The sequence below is a fragment of the Chaetodon auriga genome, chromosome 6 (genome assembly GCF_051107435.1).
Source record: "Chaetodon auriga isolate fChaAug3 chromosome 6, fChaAug3.hap1, whole genome shotgun sequence".
Lineage (NCBI taxonomy): Eukaryota > Metazoa > Chordata > Actinopteri > Chaetodontiformes > Chaetodontidae > Chaetodon > Chaetodon auriga.
This window is the reverse complement of record NC_135079.1, coordinates 10,945,575-10,966,898: the sequence shown is the minus strand read 5'-3', so window position 1 is coordinate 10,966,898 and position 21,324 is coordinate 10,945,575. Positions and strand designations below refer to the sequence as shown.

Below are 21,324 nucleotides of genomic sequence, written 5' to 3'. Positions count from 1 at the left end.
GTGCGCAGATTAATAATAACACCAGAGGTGGAGAAACAGTCAATACACTTTCTTTATTGTTTACTGTAAGAACAGAAGAAGAGCTGCAAGTAAAGAAGTCTGACAGAAGAAAATTAAGTGCAGAGCATTTTAATCCTCAGTTAAACAGGATTTGTCATTTTTCTGCATAATTGTCATGTTTTATTATTCAAACCAATATCACATGATAAATAAAGAAAAAACATCACTTTAAATAACTCACAATCAGTTTTCACTATTGTCTTTATAACACCATACCATTGTTCAAGATACTGTAAGGTAACGTAGCCAAAAATCCTGTGAGCACTTAAAATCTTGCACAGGATGTGAAAAGACTGAACCACAACACCAGATAAGAAAAGTTCATTCCCACACTGTCATTATAAAACCAACAACAAGATGCCATCCAGCTTGGAAAACCGGATACAATCAATGCATGATGCACAGGAGGAGAGAAAGGTCACTCCTTTTAGGTACCGTGTGCAGAATAAGATTGGTCATTTATGAAGATATGCATCGAGCCAGAGGTCCCCAGAGTTTTTCAGTGACCTGAAGAAGAAAAAAATCCATCACAAAACATCAGTTAATCAATAGTTCATACCGTTATTTTGAAAAAAAAAGTGGCTTTTGACAAACTCAACGTGTCTCATTCTGCCAGTAAATAACATTCTACTACTGTCTCTGGATTTACCTGATAACATCAGCGAGGCCTTGCCACATGGTCTTCACCTGGTAAGGAATCCCGTGTTTCTCACACAGTGCGTGGACCAGCGGGGCCACCAGGTGGTAGTTGTGGCGCGGCATCATGGGAAACAAACTTGAGACACAAAAGGAAAAGATGAGAAACGTAACAGCATCCAACATGTCATTAACTGGGTTTTATGTAAGTGTAAACTACTTTTTATTCCGTCTGCTAGTCAATGATTGAAGCTTGAGTTTCGCATGAAATGAAACTAGTGTTTGGCTGCACAGTGACGGCTGGCTGCTGCTTCATAAAGGGTTGAATTATTGACTTCATGATTTTCAGTACTTTCCTCAGACAATGCTCAGGGCTTTGTGTGCTGCGACACAGCTCCTGCACTGCAATAATGTGGCTAAATAACACTTAATGGTGATAACTGTGTGCTGCAGGAGCTTTGTTTTCATGCTTTGTTTGGTGCTCTTTGGACTCAATCACTGACTTACTGGTGTTCGATCTGAAAGTTGAGGTGTCCGCTGAACCAGTCGTTGAACAAGGACTTCTCAATGTTACAGGTGGCTTGTAACTGGAGTAGAGGATGAGACACAAGAGTGCAGTTAATACATCAGCGGCACCTACAGGTGACTGTGGGGAGTGTTTCACAATCAGCAGGGTACCTGCATGGTCAGCCAGTCGCGGTGCTTTTCGTGGTCGATGTCCATCGGCAGGTGATTCATCTGAGTCACCCACACAAACCAGTGGCTCTCCAAAAACCTGTCATTCATAACAATACAACAGCAGTCAATGAATTATGTGTTACATCATGAATTCAAAGTTGCCTTTTGGTGGGAAAATGTGAGGTTTACAGTGATGGTTGCAAGTTTTGGGGAAGCATGTTTCAAGAAATGCGTGTGCAGGATGGAGAACAACTGTAATTTATCACAAAATCTCTTTTCATCAAGAATTCACCTCTAAGAAAAGTGTCAGAAACCAAAACCAAAACCAGTTTCGAGTTACCTGACGAAGCTGATGAGCACCACTGAGCCAAACAGGCCATACAGGGGGACATAACAGCACAGGTAGCGAAGGTAGTAAGACATAGACCAAGCCAGATCCTTCACAAGACAAGAAGATTAATGTGATTTATGTTATATATCATATAGAGTCATGACTCCCTGACACTCATCTCTTATGCTGCATTGTCAATTTTCACTGTAATGACAGAAAATCCGAAGACAGCATCTTACCACCCAGTCATGGCGGGAAATCATTGTGCGAATAATCTGAATGTGGAAGTAAACTGGAATGAGGAGCGGTGGTCCAACTAAAAGAGAAAAAGATAACAATTATTCCTGTGAAGTTTCTACTGTTTCATTCTTTTTAAATGACTCCAAGAAGACGTACCAAGAAGGAAGTACTGGTGTTGGTGATGGTAGGGCATATATTTGATCTTTTTAATGCCATACTGTAACAGAGAGGAACGCAGAGTTAGACTGAGCAGCTGGTGGAAGGTTAAATGCTTTTTAATACTGGCTGTTCAAGAAAACACAAATATCAGCTTGTGTAACTTGCCTCCACTGGCTGAGTGGCTCCAACTACAAAGACGTGCAGCATGTTGACATCAGGGTCCTTGCTGAAGATGTTGGGTTTAGCGTGATGCTGGAAATGCCGATGATTCCACCAGTTGGCAGATGCTCCCTAAGAAAACAATCTTTTTAAAGAAGCCCTCCATTGAAAATCAAGCTTTTGACCTTGTTAACGTGTCCATATGGTGTTTCCCTCATGTTACCATGAGTGAAACGGAGTGAGTGGAGCTGCAGTGGACCAATGACAGTCTCCCAAACATGGATTCAGACAGCAGGGTTTCATATGTAACACACCTAAAGAACCAATCCTGTCAACTATGGAGAAACAAGCAGTGTCAGACGAGAAGCCGGGTGTGGTTACGTATCTGCATTTTCAGCAAAGTTTCACTATGTTCAAAACAATAGCAAAGACTTTTTTGGTTCTCGGTTGCCAAGTTGCAGAAGGAGAAATGGTGAGTCTTCACGTTACCAACTGATCTGAAAATCTGAGACCGTAGCCTGTAGCAGCCTTTTTCCAGAGCACTGTTTGCCATAAAACCTATATTGACGGATGTTACTGCTTCATCCATTTGTCCTGGAGACACAGCACTTAAGAGCCAACATGCTGGTCAACCAGGAAGTCTATTTTTATGTTCTATCTGTTGACTGTGTCCTGTGTTACATGATGATTCATGTCAAATGCTGAAAGGACTTTTTATATGGGCTGGGTGCGTTGATGAAGAAAGTTACAGCAAACATTACTCACACAGTTTGTCCGGTAGCTAAGAGGCTGAATTAGATGATTCATTACGATAATTCTGACAGAAACCTTCACATGACTTTGTGGTTATTAATGAAGAAGGCATTTATTTTCTTTTATAAGCTGCTAGAATAGTGTTAGAAAGAGATGGTTAGGTCATTTTAGTGCATATGACACATGGAGCAGGCTGCTGCAGGCGAGCAGTGGAGACATGGGTTCAGATAGAGGCAGGGATATTTGCATATTCATAGATCTGTGCATAAGAAATTAAGGAAGATGCGTACACCTAAGTTAGATCCAAGCCATTTTAAGGCAATGAAGGGATTTTTTTGATGGAAAATGTGAAAATTCTGTTGAATGGTGTTGATTTTTAGGAAAAGAAAAGAAATATGTAGAACAGAGAACACAAATTACTTTTAAATGGCCGATGATAAACTTCTGCAACACGTGATTCCAACTGGACTTCTTGAAAACTGACAGGTGGCCAAAGTCGTGCTGCAGCCATCCGGCCTGCGACTACAGAAGAAGAACAGAAACCAGCATTTTAGTATTTGTCAGGAGCACAATTTGACTTACAGTTCATTTAGCGATAATAATGCTGGCATCACCTGAGCGACTGCCAGCATGATGGAGCACAGAAGCGTCAGCGTCCAGCTGGTTCCCCAGAGCCAGATGATGAGCCAGGCCAGGGCCTCCAGCAGCAGGATGTGACCCAGGTGGAGGCAGAAGAACAAAGGCCGAGCTCGAAACAGACCGTCGCTCTCCGCCTGCGCGCGTAAAGTGTGGAAATCCTGTATGATTGCTGCCTGAGAGCAGAGGAGAAGAAATAGACACATTCTGTTACGCTCACAAGATGTGATGCACTGATGTGACATTTGTTTTAGAAAAACGTGTCACCTAGAAGCATTCGAGGACGTGCAGCAGGGGTTTTGGTGCAGAAAAGAACAAGAAGGCGTGAAGACAGCTTGAGTTATTGAACAGCTAATGAAACATGAGCGTCCAGAATCTCAGATGTGCTCGAACACTGTAAGACTCATGAATAACAGAAGAGATCTGAGAATGGTTGTGACCGCCTCCTTCTCCTCAGGTGTTTCAGTGCACGGTGTTCATCCTGCCACGTTGTCACACCGACACTAAAGCCGCTGCATGAATAATGTGGGGTTTTATGTGAAGAATCTGACGCTCACGTTTTTGCTTCGGTCCTGGCTGGGCTCTGTCGATGCCAGCTCTCCAATCAGCAGGGGCTTCAGAAACTTTTGCACAAACTTTAAATCGGGGTGAAAAGCAGTGAACGCCTCCTGCAACACAGACATGATGAGTCAGTGATGCAGTGAATAAAAAGTTATGCACATGTATCAGTGGTGGAAGAAGTGCTCAGATCATTTGCTTAAAGTGAAAGTGCCAATGCGACAATATGAAAACACAGTACTGCATTCAGCATTGTACTTAAGTACGATAACAGAAGTGTTATCATACTGTATTATCATCACAGGGTCTGGGCCTTTCCAGTAGGTCACATGATAAATCTGACAGGTCTTAAGATGATTAATGGGGCACAGAAGAAGAAGAAAAACAAAGTTCTGCTGCACAAATTTGGATTTACTTCTTGGACTTTTTTCCATTATTTGAATTTTTCGGTGAAATATTGAATCATTTTACCACTTTTGAGCTTTGAATATCTTACAAGTTAAACAGAAAATTTCTCGTCCGTTGAATGGCTAAAAACTCATAGACAACTGAAAGATGGCAAGGAGTCCCAACTAAAAAGGGTGCAAACCTTTAAAATGTGAATCAGTTCAGCAATTCATCACTACAGCTGTCAGATAAATGTAGCAGAAGTGCTCAAGCAAACTACCTCTGAGTGCAATATTTGAGTAAATACATTTACGTTCCACCTCTGACATTTATGGACACCAGCGCAACAGAAACCACTTATATTCTCAGGAAATGTGTTAATTCTAATAATAATCCAAAAACCATACTACCGTGGCATCCTCTCCAGCGTAGTGGCTGATGACCCGAATCCCTCCTGGGTGCCTTTTGGCCCACTGTGTGATGTTGTAAACCTTTCGATCTATGACCAGCCACTGGTCATTCCTGCTGCAGTGGCTCTGCACCTCCTCCCAGGTGTAAACACCAGCAGCTCGACCGCTGCCCACCTCTCCTGGCTCCGTCAGCTGGCCTCCACCTCCCATCCTCACTGCTGTCTCTGGCCTGGTTCCACCTGCACACTAAAGGTCCAGTCAGCCACAAAGTTTGACACCTGGATGTGAATATGATGTGTTTAACAGGCCTCTGGCAGTCTGCAGCCACAGATTGTGCAGACGGAGCAGCACTCAGAGCAAAAGCCTTTTAACCTGTTGCTCTCTTTACTTTAACCACCCGGCTGATTGTAACTCAGGTGAAGTAAGACAAAGAGCCGAGCAACATCTTCACTAATAATTGATGATGAAATCCGACAACCAGGAGGCTGTTTGGTGAGGCAGGGCGGATTTTCACGTATGGAGTTGGCATCGTTTGTACTTATCGATATTAACTATGAACATAAAAGCAAAGTGCACATCATCAGATAATTAAATTCTGGACATAATCTATATTTAGCCTGCAAGTGCGCTTCAGACTTTTCATTTTAATCGCAGCGCATGGAAGCAGTGAATCGCATGCAGCCCATCATAATATGCGGTGCATGTGTAAAAACAGGACACAAAGGGGACATATGAAGCCACAAAGAGTCTATGGAATACCGTTTATCGCCTGAGTATCGATTAATTCAACATTAACGGCAGATAGCGGGTGGCAGGCTGTTCAGCCTACAGGCCCGCTGCATGAACATGAGAAATATTTCAGACTTACACACTCCGGATTGTGGCTACTCTCCTCGGGGTTCAGTCACAATAACACACCGCCTCACTTCGTGCGCTCCCTTTCCGTTCACATCCATTTTAAACCGTCAACATCCCCAAATTCATCCCGTGTCTTCCACAATATGTTCACGGACTCATTCACCCACTCATTCAGTACAAATTCCGAGCCGATCATTCGAGGGTTTCTGGGCCAATCGGCGTACAGTATATCCTGGACCACTGGCTGATGTGCAATAGGCTCAATAAAGAGCTCATCTGAATATTACAGAGTCTGTGCGCTCAGACGGAAAGAGTCTGCGGGGACACGTCGCTCTCACAGCTCCTTCACTGTGCACAGAGGAACAAGAAGTACTGCTTTTACCGAAGTAAAAGTCACGATACCACCGTCTAAAAATATTCCGATCCAAGGAAAAGACCTGCATTCAAAGTGTGCATCCAAATTGAAGTGCCAAAAGTAAAAGTCCTCCTTGTGCAGAATAGCCATTTTCACAATAATATTATATGACTGGATCCTACTTATTGATGCATTAATGTGTGCTGCACATCTCTTTAATGCTGCAGCTGGTACAGGTGGAGCTAATTCAGATACTTTATATAGTTTAATCCATAATAATATATTATAATCTATTAGTTGATTGATATTTGTATCAGTAATCTGAAAAGTATATATCTATCTAGTTAGAAAGGAGTCCTCACCATCAGTATCCTAGACAATATCATAGACAAGACAGAGAAGACATAATATTTCCAGTTAACATTTTTAAGCAGTATTTTTAAGTATTTTACTTGTGAACCATGATTTGTTTGTCGAATCACTGAGCATTAAGAGCTTTGTTACTCAAAGAGATGCCCTTTATCCCCAAAATGACCAGAAGCCTCCATGAGACCAGTCAGCTGATTCATGTTGGAGTAGTAATCTGAAAGGCAGAAAATACAGAGCACACCACACATTTAGCAAAAAATGGTCCTCATCAATTTATGATGACTTCAGTCCACAACAACAACCAGAAAAATGCACCCACCTTTGGTCTGTTGCACTAAGTAGTTCAATGGTTGACCAATGAAACCCCACTTCTTAAAGATGTTTACCAGACTTGGAAAGCTAAGCTTGACAGGCTTAGGGCCATTAAGATGTGGTAGCATGTTGTGGCTTCTGTCACTCTTGTCAGTTGGTAGAGAAACCTAATCAGAAAGTCGCTGCACCTCCACTGATCGCTGTGCATGCGCTGGAAAAGCCCTTTCCTGAAGTGGTCATTGTAGATTGTGTTGCTATTCCTACTCATTTTTAGAGGCTATTCCTCTAAGAAACATTAAGGCTAGAGCCATCATAGAGTTGACTGCATCATTTGGTGGTACACTGTTCTCCAAAAAGGGACAAAAATGACATGATCAGCACTCCTGGGGGCGGGAGAAAGACCAGATTGTGCCATGTTAACCTGTTAAAGAAATGCCTTTGTCATTCACATGGGCCGTCTGTTGTCTGTGCAGCTATGGGGCAGATATAAGAAGAGGATATTAGTACAGACGTGGAAACTGTTGGATTCTATCTCTGAAGTCACTTGATGATCAGCTGGTGCATCTACCTGCTGAGTGGCAGTATGAGTTTAAGGCTCTTCCCCCTCTTTCAGAATGGCCCAGGGCACACATCTCTGGCTGTGCGTGACATGGATGTTGGCAGTGCGACTCCAATCAAACAATGTCGTCTTATGTTATGTTGAGCATTGGGACAATTGAACATGCGCAAAGTGAAAGGAGTTCTCCCGGCTAATGAGATTAGCTGCTGCTTTGCATGGTCACCTTTTACTTTTGTATTTTATTGGTGGATTGGAGCCAAATGCAGTTCGTTACCGCCACCTACTGTAGATAAATAGGATTTATCTAGATGTCTTGATTTCATAATATGTTGAATTGTAAGCTGCTCTAGAAGTCAGAACATATAACTGCCAAGAAAATGTTTACGCATGCCTTATGTATTTAAGTCTGTTCAACTGAAAGATGCTAGTGAAAATAATGAGGCTTTCATAATAGTACAATATACTAAGACCGGTAAATTCAATCAAACTCAATATTTTTAAGTATTATTCAAAATGTATTTCATGTGTTTAAGTACACACAAATAGCAGGTTAAGGGCTGTACAAGTCACCACATGACTATTTGTTATTTACGCCACAATATAAATTCATTTACTTTGATTTAATGTTGTAAGACGATAAAGAATGAAACCAGCAAAACCAAATATATAATGTGTTAATGTACATAATATATGCCTAAGAAGACAGACAGGAGGAAGAAGATCTCGCTAAGGAAGCAATTTGAAGTTCCAACTGAATTTGCTACCAATATATTATGAAATTGGCCTTTTGCAGTTCCCTCCTCCACCAGCAGATGGTGCAGAAGTGTTCCTTTAAGGAGACACCTTCCCTGTCCTCACTCAACCTAGAGGATGGGACAGCATCATTACAGTCCTGTGTTGCATCCAGTAATATACGCAACAGGGTCGTATCACCAAAATCTGGTATTTCATCATTGTTGTGTTGCTCTTCGTATATGATGACGGATGGCCGGTAATGTCTACATTAGTTTTTCTTTAATTGTTAGGATGTGTTTCCACATGTTTCCCACACCAGTTGGGTCATGCAGTGCTTCATCTGCATGCAACACATTCACCTCAGCAGTCACATCCATCCACCGCCCGGGGTCTCTGTCTGTCTGTCTGCTGCTTACAGTCCATTGTGTCATTTCAGGGTCGTTTCAATGCGATGCAGAAATTTGCAAATCAGCTCTTTTGGTCCTCAGCATATCAGACAGGATTATCCTCAAGCAGCGTGCAGCCTGTCTCCCTGTTTGTCCGCTTCTTCTGCCACAGCTCATCAGGCTGACAGAAGCACTGCACATCTGACCCCAGCAGCTTTTCCAGGCTTTTCCTCAGTATCACATGCAGCAAAACAGGCTGTCAATCAGAAAACCTGTCTGCTATTGTAAAGTATTCAATTAAGTCAGAGACAGAGTAACTCAGTATATTTCGGACAATTTTGATGTTTGGTAGTTTGGTACTTTATTTGAGTATTTCTGTTTTGTGAAACCTTCCACTCTTCTACTCGTATACTTTCTACTCCACCGGATTTATCTGGCTGAAACTTTCTAGTCAGATTCAAATTGTACATTTAAAACATAAGAGAGCCTCATTAAATATGGCGCAGTGATGCAGATAAACTACCCAACAGAACATAAAGCAGTGTCAGTCTGAGCAGCACCTGTTCCTGAAACGATAATACTATTAACACAATGCATTAATGATTTCAGTTGAGACGGTAATCTACAATGAGTATGTTGGCCTTGGGTGTGTAAATACATATTGCTTGCAGTACTACACAGTGTCAGAAGAATTCAAATCATTTGCTCATATAAAAATAGCAGTGATAACAATGACAATGTACTCTGTTACAAATAAAACTTGGATGCAGAATAGCCCCTGTCAGTATTATATAACGTTGTATTACTAATATATTTTAATTGCTGCATTATTATATTATTACTGATGCATTAATTTAACAGCATTACAATGTTGTAGAGGTGGTCAGTGTCTATAATAATACATCATGTTTTATAAATTGATGATATGTTCTGTCTCTAAATTCAATTTTGTCTCTAATTTGTCTCTAATTAATTCATTCATTTAACTTGTCGCTAATTTTACCAAAACATCCAAATGAAGTGGAGTAAAACCTCTAATGTTTCCCTGTGATACGCAGTACAATCGAAGTACTAAAGCATAAAGTCGAAATTCACAAGTAAGGCACCTCAAAACTGCACTTTAGACCAGAACTTGAGTATATGTACTTACATTTGACCCTTTGTTCTCTACTCACATGTAATGGAGTACTTTTACATTGTTGTTAGGGGAGATAGTTAGTTCGGGCAGTAACTGCCGCTGCCCTTTCATTTAAAACTCGCTCTGGGCTCATCCAAATTTTGGAGCTATTTTGAGCCACAGTGTATGAATATGTTTCAGTCCTGTCACGTTCATTTCAATATGGCCTGCATTTTCTATTCATCCATCCGTCTGTCTATCTATCTATCTATCTATTTGAAGACTCTTTGCAAACCAAGAATTTAACTATTAATAAAATGAAATAAAACTACGAAAAGACATTAAAATACTGCTTATCCTAATGCATCAATAATTCAGGCTGAACACTGTGAGCACTGGAAGTTTTACAGGTTATTTTTGTTATTTTTATGTCTGTTCTGTGTCAGAGCTGAAAGTCACATGACGTCTATCAACACAGCTTTTTAATTGGTCTGTAAAAACCTGCTGAAGCTTGTGTCTGTTACGTTTGATACAAACCAGCACTGGAGTTACCATCTTTGGAGTGTCCACGAGACGCTGATGATTGCTGGTCTTTTGCAATGCATTACGTATGAGTATGTATTTGCAGTAGTGGAAGAAGTGTTCAGGTCCTTCACTGGAGAAGCAATACAACAAAACAAACATATGGCTATACTATACTATAAGTAAAAGTCCTGCATTTAGAGCATAAAAGTATGAAAATATCATCAGAAAAATTTACTTAAAGTGTCAAAATAAAAGTGCTCATCATGCAGCATGATGACTCCTGCTTGTGTTAGTATTTTTCTTGAATTTGATTTGATTGTATTTAGACTGTGGTTATACAATGGAGTACAAACAACATATAGAGTACAATGATAGATAGTATATAGTACTCTGCACTGATATTCACCTCACATTTAAGTTTGGAGACCCTCTGATTCCCGTCTTCTCCTTTAGATCTTAGTGAGCTTTAAATACGGGCTAATTTATAACTGTGGGTCATATTTTACTGCATTTCGTTGTCTCTGTGCTGCACTCTGACGATGACAATAAAGTTGAATCTAATCTAATCTCTAGAAACCGATCTTTTGTTTTTATATTAAAACTTAATCTTTAAAGTGACTTGTAACTGTCAAATAAATGTAGTGGAGATATACTGTATGCATGAAGTTAACATGGAAATTTCAAATTCAAATAAAGTTAAAGCACATCACAAATTGTACTTTAATTAAGTAGATGTACTTTGTTTCCACTAGTGTGTACGTTTTTGACAAGAGACTTTAAAACTTTCTTTTTTATATATATCAGTGCATATATTACAGTGGTGTACGGTAAATGGTGTTTTGACAGAGATAACAGATAGAGAGAGAGATAGAATACACAGACAATATGACAACAGGAAGAGATGAAAGAAACAAGGTTTACATACAATAACATGGAGAAATCAGTGTGTGCATGAGCCATACACATTCACATGACATGCATCTAACAACAACAACAACAACAACAACAACAACAACAACAACACTAGAGACATGCAATACAGCCATTGTAATAACTGAAGAAAACAGATTATGTGTATGTATGCGTGTATACAAAAGTGCACGGTGTGTGTGTGTGTGTGTGTGTGTGTGTGTGTGTGTGTGTGTGTGCGTGCGTGCGTGGCCTCTAACTGCACAAAAAAGAATAAGCAATTAAGTTGAAATTTGCAAAATGGGGAAAGTTTTAACAGTCATGTTTAACCCTGAAAGTTTTTTTTAGTTGACTACTTTTAACGCGCGCGCACACACACACACACACACACACGCACACGCTGACCATGTGATGTGAATGCCCTCCGCTCCGGTTACAGAGGGAGGAGGGAGGGAGGGAGGCAGCACTACAATGTAAACCTTCTCCCTGATGGAGAGAAGCGGCCAACATCAGGAGCAGAGTCACTCAGTCAGGCTGCAGTCTGGGGTTCACTCTCAAAATGAGCAATTTCTTCCTCCAGCGCGGATTATAACTCCGGGAGACCTCGGCCTCGAATGTGGAGCAGCTGCATTAACTAGTGGACAGACTTCCATTAACTGTTTTTTTCTTTGCCGGCGGCCAGGTCACCGAGCTGCGCGCACACTGTGGGCTTATCCACCGACACCCGGCAGGGACAGGGACAGAGAACTGACTCTTTAGCGGCTCAAAGTGGAGCTTTTTTTTTTTTTCCCCGGTTCTGATAGAGAGACCGGATCACGTGAACAGGTGACCTCGAAGCTGACGCGTTGTCTTTCTCTTAAAAGCCTCCAGGAAGTTAAAGAGGAGAGGAAAGGGTAAGGTCTGCAAGAATTCAGTTTCAGCTCAAAATTCAGCTGTACTTTCAACTCAACTACCAGCAGCACTATTACTATTATTATTACTATTACTACTACTACTACTACTACTACTATTACTACTACTATCATTACTATTACTCCACAGTTTGCTAGATATTTTCTGGTGGTGTTTTCTGATGAAGGCACGAGCAGACACCTGACAAACTGCTCTGGCATGGCTGCAAGAGTGTTAATTGGCCCAGACCATGGTGCTGTTTGCAGCCAGTGGGCTGATCCACAAAAGAGCAGCAGCTTCCAGACGGAGGGTTAACTTGTCACAGACGCCACCTCATCAAATGACTCTGTCCTGACTCACATTGGAGTCAGGGGCTGCAGGCCACAGCATGGGCAACTCCTCCAGCAAGGGAGAGGGGGGAGAGGAAGGAGAGGAGGGGGGCATGGATGGCGAGGAGGCAGAAATCACAGAGAAGAAGAAAGAAGAGGAGGAGATGGAGGAAGAGCTTCCACTGGGGGTGGAGGAGATGTTTGAGAGCGGGGATCCCGTGCTGGACTTGAGCTACCGCAAATTTAAGCGTCTACCTTTGCGTGTTTGCGGACTGATGCATCTGGAGAAGCTGTATGTTTGTGGAAACAGCCTGCGCACGCTGCCGGACAGTATCGCCCAGCTGCAGGGTCTGCGGATACTCGCCCTCGACTTCAACAAGATGGAAGACGTCCCGTCGGCCATCTGCCAGCTCACTAACCTCACTCGCCTCTACCTGGGCAGCAACCGGCTGATGAGCCTCCCGCCAGAGCTGAGGAACCTGCAGAGTCTGCGCTGCCTGTGGATGGAGAGCAACTACTTCCAGAGGTTTCCTCGGGAGCTCTACGACCTGCCCCACCTCAAGTCCCTTCAGATTGGAGACAACCGGCTGAAAACGCTGCCCTCTGACCTCTGGCGTATGGAGGCTTTGAGGGGATTATGGCTCTACGGGAACCGCTTTGAAACCTTCCCCAAAGTCCTGCTGCGCATGGAGAACTTAGAGATACTAGACCTGGACCGCAACAAGATATCAGAGTTTCCCAGCCTGAAGCGTCTCCCAGCCCTTCGCCTGTTCTCCTACGACCACAACCCTGTGGATGCCCCTCCGAAAGTGGCCGAGGAGGTGCTCGTGGTTGGGGAAGGCGCCGCAGAGTTTTTGGAGGAGCGCGAGGCCAGGAAAGAGAGACGACGAAAGGCGGCGGAGAAGGAGGCCGAAGAGCTGGCTCTGGCAGGAGAGGAGCCGGTGATTCACGGCATCCTGAAGAACAGCAGCTCCAACTCCAAGCAAGCAGCCAACGAAGCTACGGTGACTTTAGGGGACGCAGACGTTAAAGAGGAAGAGGCCAAAGAGGGGGAGGAGGACGCAGAGCTGGCAGTCACCGAGTACGACGGAGCTGAGCTGGAATACGACGAGGAGGGGGTTGAATATGAGACAGAGGAGCTGATATGCGAGGGAGATGGGTTTGAGTACGAGGGAGAGGAGCTGGAGTACGAGAGGGCTCAGATGGACTACGAGTATGAAGAGCTGGAGGACACGGGGAGAAGTGGTGGAGGGCCATGAAGAAACATCCAGCCTCAGATGATCTGCAGGCAGGTGGAGGTGGATGAGCCACACAGGTGTGGGACTTTCTTAGCTGCTAATTCCTAATCTATTGTTAACTGTGAAAATAAATGAGCAGTGAGGCATTATGATACTGATAACTGACAGCACCTGTGACATCTCAGTCAGCTGCAAATGACCCAATCAGAGCAGGACTCACGTGTGTGTGTCTGTGTGTGCATCCATGCAGTGTGTATGGCTGTTTTACATTAGGGTTGATTTCCGAGTGTACACAGGAGACCAAGTCTTCCATTATTAAAGATTAACTCAGCTGATGAAGTCATTGTCAATCATTTATGGGAAAATATGTCTTAATTGGGAACCAGTGAAAGCAGCAGCTACTGTTTACATGACTGACACACTGTAGTATTTCCACACATCGTGGCCAGTGTCTGTTTAATGTGCCTGCCAGCGCACCTCCACTCGCCTCATTGCTATTTTTATAAAGCGGGACGGGGTGCGCATGTAAATGTGTGTATTGGATTTAGATTTACAAAATATTTATGACATGCTAAACACAACCCCACCATGCTTGTCAGTGTTGTGTAAGCAGTCCTGTGAATGTCAGTGCCAAGAAAGAGCCTGAGACAAGCAGGATTATTAAAGGGATGAATAGCTGGGGTGCCTCACCATAAAAGGGAAGTCCATAGGGAGGCTCCAGACATGAGATGGACTCACAAAAAATCAAGAAGGAGATTTTTTATTAAAATAGGAAAAACCCGAAGCGCCCTGCAGGTCAGACACTCAGGTCCGTCGTGATCTTTGTATACTCCTTTTTGTCGGTGACTACACCTTTTCTACCTCTGTCTCTAACATGAAGCAGGCCCGGCCCTTGTTCTCCTCTCATCTCTGCACTCATTATTCATGTGGGGCTCGTATGTAATGCAATCCCCTTTCCCTCCACGTATCTTTCTCTCACATCTCATTGAAAGAGTGAAATATTTATCTCCGATGCTGAAATATTTATGCTCGTACTCGCGTGGCAGCATGTCTCGACTCCTGTTTCTGTGCAGGGAAACAGAACTAATGAATGCTTTTCTTAAATTTAGCAATATTGTGCACAAGTCCCCTGTTTTACATATAAAACCATAGATTTTTACATATAATTAACAATATGTGTGTCTTATATTTTTTTAATCTATTAATTTTCTGACTATTTTCTTAGGTAATTAATTGTTTGACAGGTATGTATTAGAAACAGTGTACATCCAAAGATACTCACTTTTCAACCAAAGACAAAAAAAGCAGCAATCTTCACATTGGAGAGGCAGGAACAAGTTCATTTTTGTCATTTTTGCTTAAAAATTATGAAACAATTTTCAAAAATGTTGCACTTAATGTTGCAGCTAATGATTATTTTCATTAGAAATTAATCTGTCAACAATTTTCTTGAAGAAAAGACAAATCTTTTTATCTATGAAATGTGAGAAAACAGTAAAAAGTGTTCATCATTCATCGTCATCACAAGGTGACGTCTTCAAATGTTTTATCTGTGCTTATCAAATAAGACAAAGAAAAGCAGAAAATCCTCACGCAGGAGAACCACAGAATATTTGGCTTTTTTGCTTGAACAAGACCTCGAGTCCACAGCTGTGCTCGCTGCTTTGTGAGACAGTGCTCTGAATTAAACGCTGATGGCAGCAGTCTCAAGGTGACAATGCTAACATGCTCATGTTTAGCAGGTGTATGTTAACCATGGGTGTAAAACTTGTTAGCATTTGCTAATTAGTACTAAACCAAAAGTGCAGGTGAGACCGTTAGGAAAAATAAAGTACTGGACAAAATGATGGCTCTAAAGGAAATATTAAAGGAGCGTCAGAGTTAGAGGGATTCATCTTCTGGAGACCATGAATCCATCCAGTAGCTGTTGAGATGTTTCAGTCTGGACTGACCGACAGATCATATTTCCATCCCCAGAGCCAGACTCCAGAGTTTCCATAAAGCATATTATTTCACTGTCCACATCAGGAAGATGATGAAATTGCTGATGCCAACGATTCTTTGTACCCGCTGTGGTTTTATGTATCTCCGGTTTTGACACAGCAATCTTGTGTTTATTTGACTTGTGTTGATAAGAGAGAGTTGGCCCACAGTAGGTGTAAAGAATCGAGCTACGGTCTTATGACACATGCTTTTGGAAACTCAATCCTCCTCCTCGGTCCGCGCTCTGCTGCTCGTTCCACAGCTGTGGGTGGCAGAACAGTTTGACACACCGCAGACATCGATGGGAATCGGTGTGGCGCTCAGTCTGAATATAATTATTTTGCTCATTAGTTTACACTCCTCTCATTCTCTGTAGGTCAGTGACAATGAGGCGGTCAAAGACAATGCTTCGTTTCCTCCACTCCCTCTTTGGCTTTCAAACCACTTGCTTTGCACAACTGGCTGACTGGCAGCTTTTCAACTCGCACAAAAAGGACTTCACAAAGAGATGAAAATGAGTTGTTATTTTTGACAGCGCTATTGTAAAACAACACAGACGGGGTAGTGATTAAGGTTTTCAGGGCTTGATTAGAAGGAAATGTAATACAGCAACAGTTCTTACTCATATCCACAGTTTTTATTTCTGCACAAATGACTCATTGAAAGCAAAAGTAGTAATGAGTTGACAAAAAAAAAAAACAATCTTTGCACGCACCATCACAGGTGTGCGAAGGTCTAGGCCCTAAAGATGAACCTGTGAAATAAAAAAAGGTCGTGGGAGTCATGAAAAAGTACACATGATGGGTCTGTGTGTGGAGCTTGTTGGTGTACCTGTCCATGTCTCGACGGCTGTAGGCGCTGTCTGTCTTTGCGCTCGTGATTCCTGCACCAGCGTGGCCAGATTTCAGCTTTCCATCATCAGCATGATGACAGAACCTGTAAAATAATGTTTTAACTGGATATTTGGCAGGTGGTTGGATAATATCCCGTGATGATTCCCGGCAGCTGGTTAATCTTAATATGTGAATGTATTAAACACACTTACGTGCTCTTATAATGTGTAGTGAAGTGCGAAATATCGAAAGGTGCGTTCGGGAAAGCCTGGCTGTTTGGAGCATTGAGAAGAAACCCGGTCGGCTCCTGGAAAACACAACAACAGACTAAAAACAATAATCAACAGTATCAGCTGGTGACAGGCATGAAAGTATAATATAAAATATTTAACCTTTTTTCCAATGGTCCTCTCAGTCGGAGCATTACTTTCAGTTTGTGGTGATGGCAGAATGGAGGTCTAGAAGAGAAGGAAGTCAGTGGTATCATTCAAATCTACTACAGCTGACCGGGAGGGGGTCAGTACTCACCGGGCAGGCCAATGGAGCAACGGCACCTCGAGTGAATCCTGTTTCTCGGGAAGAACGGCTGCTCAGGTTCGGTGTCGCCTCGGTGCCCTCAAACACAAGCACAGAAACACAGCGTTAAACCGTACAGACTGTGAAAAATGGTATCACACCTTTTCAAAGGAGAGGTCAGAGAGGTGCTGTGGGTCAACCTGCAGAAACGATGGCGGCGTGAAGTCACTTTTCATCACGGAGCTGTGAAACAGGTGAGGTTCAACCTGAACATCAGGAAGACAGGAAAGTGAAACTAGACGTTGCTCTGAGACAGACAGACCACACATAAGAGGTAAGTGGTGTACCTGCTGATTACAGATGTAAATGCAGACTGGTTTAGTGGCTCTTTACATGACTTACTGTGCAGCTTTTCCTCTCCTGAAACGTGTTTGGCTGAAGGTCTGTTCCCTCAGTGAACCCACTCTCCTGTTTGGGACCCACAGTCACATGGTTCTGGGAAACTGGAGGAGGTGCGACAGTGCAAAAGCACCATTTACAAACACCAACAAGCCACAATGGTGCACTTGCATTTTCTTATGTTTTTGTCTTTAAAGTTTAAATTCACTTGAACTTGGGTGGTCAGCAGGTGCAGGCTTTATTTTACCTGTTGGCTTGAGACGATGTGGCACAAACAGTCTTTGGTATTCAGTCTAAAGCAACACATTCATGAAGACAGATGATGAGAACTTTAGGACTGTGTGTTACTTCTCAGCATCTCCAAAGTCTTATGTTTATGAGTCCTACCTTCGCCTCCACACTCGCTGTTTTCGGGTGACTCCTCAGCTGATGGAAGCCGCTCTGTCTGGGTTTGTTAATGACGTTTGGCAAAGAGCAGTCAGACCGGATGTGAGGCTGGTAGTGTCGTTTGGTTTGAGACATGAAATTGTCAGATAACAGCAGCCTGTAGACAAAAACAACACTTTTCATTTATCTCAGTCGGGCTATTCACAGTGAAATGAATCAGTTCAGGAAGCCGGTTTGCAGAGACAGAAGCCGTGCTATCTTATGAAGTCTTATCACTGAGAGACTTAAAGTGTCACCCAAAGTTCACGCAAATTACAAAAATACATTTGCCGTCTTGTCTTCAGTGGTACCCAGCTGATAACTTTATTCTTGCCTTGTTTATAAGAAGACATCCAATCAGCCAAGATGATTACAGTCTCCTTAACCATTTTGACACCATTATTTAAAATCACTTTCTTCCACCTCACTAAAGCAGAGCTTAACCATTTCTTTGGTGGTAAGTAGTGCCTGTGGAGTGCTGAGCATTCACAGCAAAATGTGCACATGGACACTATTTCTTTGAAGTCACATTGAATTATGATGAATTTTTCAATAAAATGAGCACCACAAGTGAACCTAAGACATTCACTTGGTGTATCTCCTAAAAGCCCTGCACACATGGGAAACATTAAACAGGTGATTTTAATCATTTTGCCTGATTACGCCTCTTCTGAAGACTGTGTTGTCCTGCTCATTGTACTTTCCTCTTAGCTTTGCTGCACCTGGACAGATATCACCTCCATCATATTCAGATTGTTTTCTTTTTTCTTTTTATAGCAAGTGCAGTAGGAAAACAAATAGTTTTTACAAATAGCTTTAATGATGGCTTCACTGAACCATCATTCATTTTATCCTTCACGTGTTTAGTTGTGATTGGGCTGAACACTCACTCAAGACACTTCACTCTCAAGACCGTGTGGGTGGGAACACACTGTGGCTGATTGACAGTTTCCTCACTATTCTGGGACATGTTATGCTTTTATTTTTACTTAACTGTACATGGAGTTTGGTGACTCATGTGTTTCCCAGCACAGCTCCACCCACCTTCCACCTAATCAGGCAGGGTAATTGAAAACACCTGTGTGGGGCTTTTAAGGCAGACCTGAAATCAACTGGGTGGCGTAATGAGCGATCATGAGTCCTCCCCTGCCTTGACACTCACCCAAACTGAGGGTTGTCAATGTGGTCCAAACTGGGCCTGTAATATATGGCTGGTCTCTGGTTTGCTGTGAAGCCCGTCCTGCTGGGATGACCGAGGTAAGAAGAGAAGCTGCCTGTGTCTAAAACAGTCGTACAAACACTGGCCATCAGAGTCTGAATCCTAATCAGTGTGATTAGTTATTTCTGCTTATGCTGAGACTTTTTGACTACGTCCTTGAAATATATAAAATAAACGTCCCTGTCATGTACTCTCTCACCATAAGACGCCCTGTAAGAAGTACTGCAGAGTCTTGCTGTGTTGCTGGTCAGTCGTCCCCCACTGCCTGTTGGCCCAGCAGTCGTCCTTCCCTGCTCAGCCATCTGCGACTGCTGTAATGGAAACCTTCACTGACGACAGTGATGGATTGCAAAAATCCTCTGGACACGTACGCAGTGCTGTAAGCACAAATAAAAGCAGCAAACAAGGTGTTACCCCTGTGTTTTTGGACAGTGCCCAAAAGAAGTCAGAGCTCTCTGAAAAGGTGATCATAGAGTCTGTAGCAAATAGCACAATAAGTGATCCCTTTTTCAAATGCTGTTTGAGTGAGGAGACAAGCTCTGAGTAACAGCAGGACAGTTACAGCTCTTTTTATTTCCACCGCATATTATTTACCCCAGAAGAAGAAGTGTCTGCCACAGCGGAGGAAAGCTTCACTTACTCCCCAGACGTACCTGTAACTCCAGGTTGTTCACCTCTTTGTCTTGTGGTGGTTTTGTTGGTAAACAGATCTCTGTTGCTAGGAGATTCAGCACAAGGGAAGCAACACTACATCTGAAGAGTGAGTCCCCAGTGAGAGGTTGGCTGCTTATAGTCGAATGAAGAAATAAAGAATAGGACAGCAGAAGCACGGTATATCAAATCTAGTCTTTATTTCTTTACCACCTGTCATATGCAGGTTAATTGATCGTTTCAAAATAAGATTGCATCTTCTGCGTTATTTAATGTTGCAGCAGGAACACACCATGAAACTGCATTTAAAATATACATAAAAGTGGATATTGTTGCTATAATACTTGTCATGGAATGTGTATCTACTGTATTTGTACAACTACAAGCCGAATGTTTTAGCCATTCATCAGCACTTTTAGCTTTATGTTGAAGCTTCTCTGCTCGCGTGCTAACTAGTTCTCACTCACTCTCAGGGGCCACAGGTGGTGTTCAGGTGTGAGCTGACTGGTTGGTGGGGGTTGTGTCCTACTGCATTGCACCTGGGGTTTGGTTATTGTGACAACAAATATACTCAAGATCAGCCTCATACTGATTTCTAATCTTTTGGCAAGTCCCAAACACAAATATGTGGATATGTTTTTTAGCAAGTCATAATTTGTATTTTTTTTGTATTAAGCTAAGTTTCTGAAGCCAAGACCCATTATTTCCACCTATATAGTTCTCAAGATTATTATTATTATCATTATTATTATAAGGCTTAATAATACAAGTAGTGGCAACTAATGTAACTCTGCGCTATATTGCGTTATATTACAGTTTTTACCTATTTGCATTTTATATTATGCTCTGTTTTTCTCTATTGTATTATTGTTTTGTTCTCATCATTTATAAGCAATGTTTAATATCATGATGTTTAAAGTATTCTTTAAAATCTTTATGATTCTTTGTATCCTGCATTAAATTTGATCTGCAGGGCTCTCATATCCAAACATCCTCACCAGACTGGACAGTTTCTCCATGTGTCCACTGGATGGCAGTGTGATGCCACAGTGACTCTGGCTTCAGTCTAGCCCAGAAAAGATATAAGGTTATGTAAAAAAAAAAAAAAAAAATGATGGATGGCTTGAAATTTGCATGACATCTTGATAAAAATGTCCATCCCAGACAGAGAGTTATCATCCGCCGCTGTTAGCTGGAGAAAATGTCCGTACACCATCGATAAATCTGAACACATATATCTACACGAGCATCTCAGTTTAATCTGCAGGATATTCACCTCCTGGTGTATTTAGGACATCAGGAAAAACTGTCTGAGCTGGACGCGGGCATGGATGCATACTCTTAGTGATTAACCACCAATAGGAGGATTTTTATGATAAAATAAAGGTGTGAAACAGTTTCATATCTATCCAGTGGATCTTACACAACCTCTGCTTTACAGCATAGATCCCACATGTTCCTCAAACACATAGCATGAACCCTTCAAACACTGTAATTTTCCTCTCTCTCAGTACTAGGTGGGACTCTGAATTACAATAGAAAGTCTAACTGGGGTTTTTCCATGACAACCTGCTCACCCCGTGGATCACCAAGAACAGTCACATGATTTCCACACATTTCCTTTAATTCCCACTTGCCATTCCTCTGCTTTTCATCTCATTTCCTCGGACTCACACTGCATTTTCACCTCTGTCACATCACTTCTTC

At 42.3% G+C, this 21,324-nt stretch overlaps 3 protein-coding genes across 5 annotated transcripts; 1 reads left to right on the top strand and 2 right to left on the bottom strand.

Annotated features, from left to right (window-relative positions):
* Positions 1–28: 28 nt before the first annotated feature.
* Positions 29–6,215, bottom strand: fads2 (fatty acid desaturase 2). 3 transcript variants are annotated; one of them, XM_076732035.1, is made up of 13 exons: positions 5,876–6,215; positions 5,008–5,253; positions 4,210–4,320; positions 3,631–3,828; positions 3,437–3,538; positions 2,270–2,395; positions 2,102–2,162; positions 1,945–2,021; positions 1,715–1,812; positions 1,375–1,471; positions 1,204–1,283; positions 710–835; positions 29–567 (listed from the first exon to the last, which is right to left on the bottom strand). In XM_076732035.1, the coding sequence occupies exons 2-13, from the start codon at positions 5,215–5,217 to the stop codon at positions 516–518; spliced, it is 1,338 nt and encodes a 445-aa protein (XP_076588150.1). In that variant the 5' UTR covers positions 5,218–5,253; positions 5,876–6,215; the 3' UTR covers positions 29–515. The 3 variants fall into 3 exon arrangements, with proteins under 3 accessions (XP_076588150.1, XP_076588151.1, XP_076588152.1); XM_076732036.1 differs by having other exon boundaries at positions 5,008–5,285; positions 5,876–6,063; XM_076732037.1 differs by having other exon boundaries at positions 5,008–5,246; positions 5,876–6,008.
* A 6,196-nt stretch (positions 6,216–12,411) lies between these two features.
* On the top strand, positions 12,412–13,929 carry lrrc10b (leucine rich repeat containing 10B). The gene has a single exon (XM_076733923.1). It carries the CDS (start codon positions 12,412–12,414, stop codon positions 13,609–13,611), a length of 1,200 nt encoding a protein of 399 aa, XP_076590038.1. The 3' UTR covers positions 13,612–13,929.
* A 2,039-nt stretch (positions 13,930–15,968) lies between these two features.
* saxo4 (stabilizer of axonemal microtubules 4) lies at positions 15,969–19,274 on the bottom strand. Its single transcript, XM_076732442.1, has 11 exons — positions 19,166–19,274; positions 18,910–19,027; positions 17,709–17,865; positions 17,569–17,614; positions 17,325–17,425; positions 17,123–17,188; positions 16,935–17,021; positions 16,799–16,864; positions 16,619–16,713; positions 16,289–16,509; positions 15,969–16,069 (listed from the first exon to the last, which is right to left on the bottom strand). The coding sequence occupies exons 1-11, from the start codon at positions 19,266–19,268 to the stop codon at positions 15,969–15,971; spliced, it is 1,161 nt and encodes a 386-aa protein (XP_076588557.1). The 5' UTR covers positions 19,269–19,274.
* Between the last annotated feature and the right edge of the window lie 2,050 nt (positions 19,275–21,324).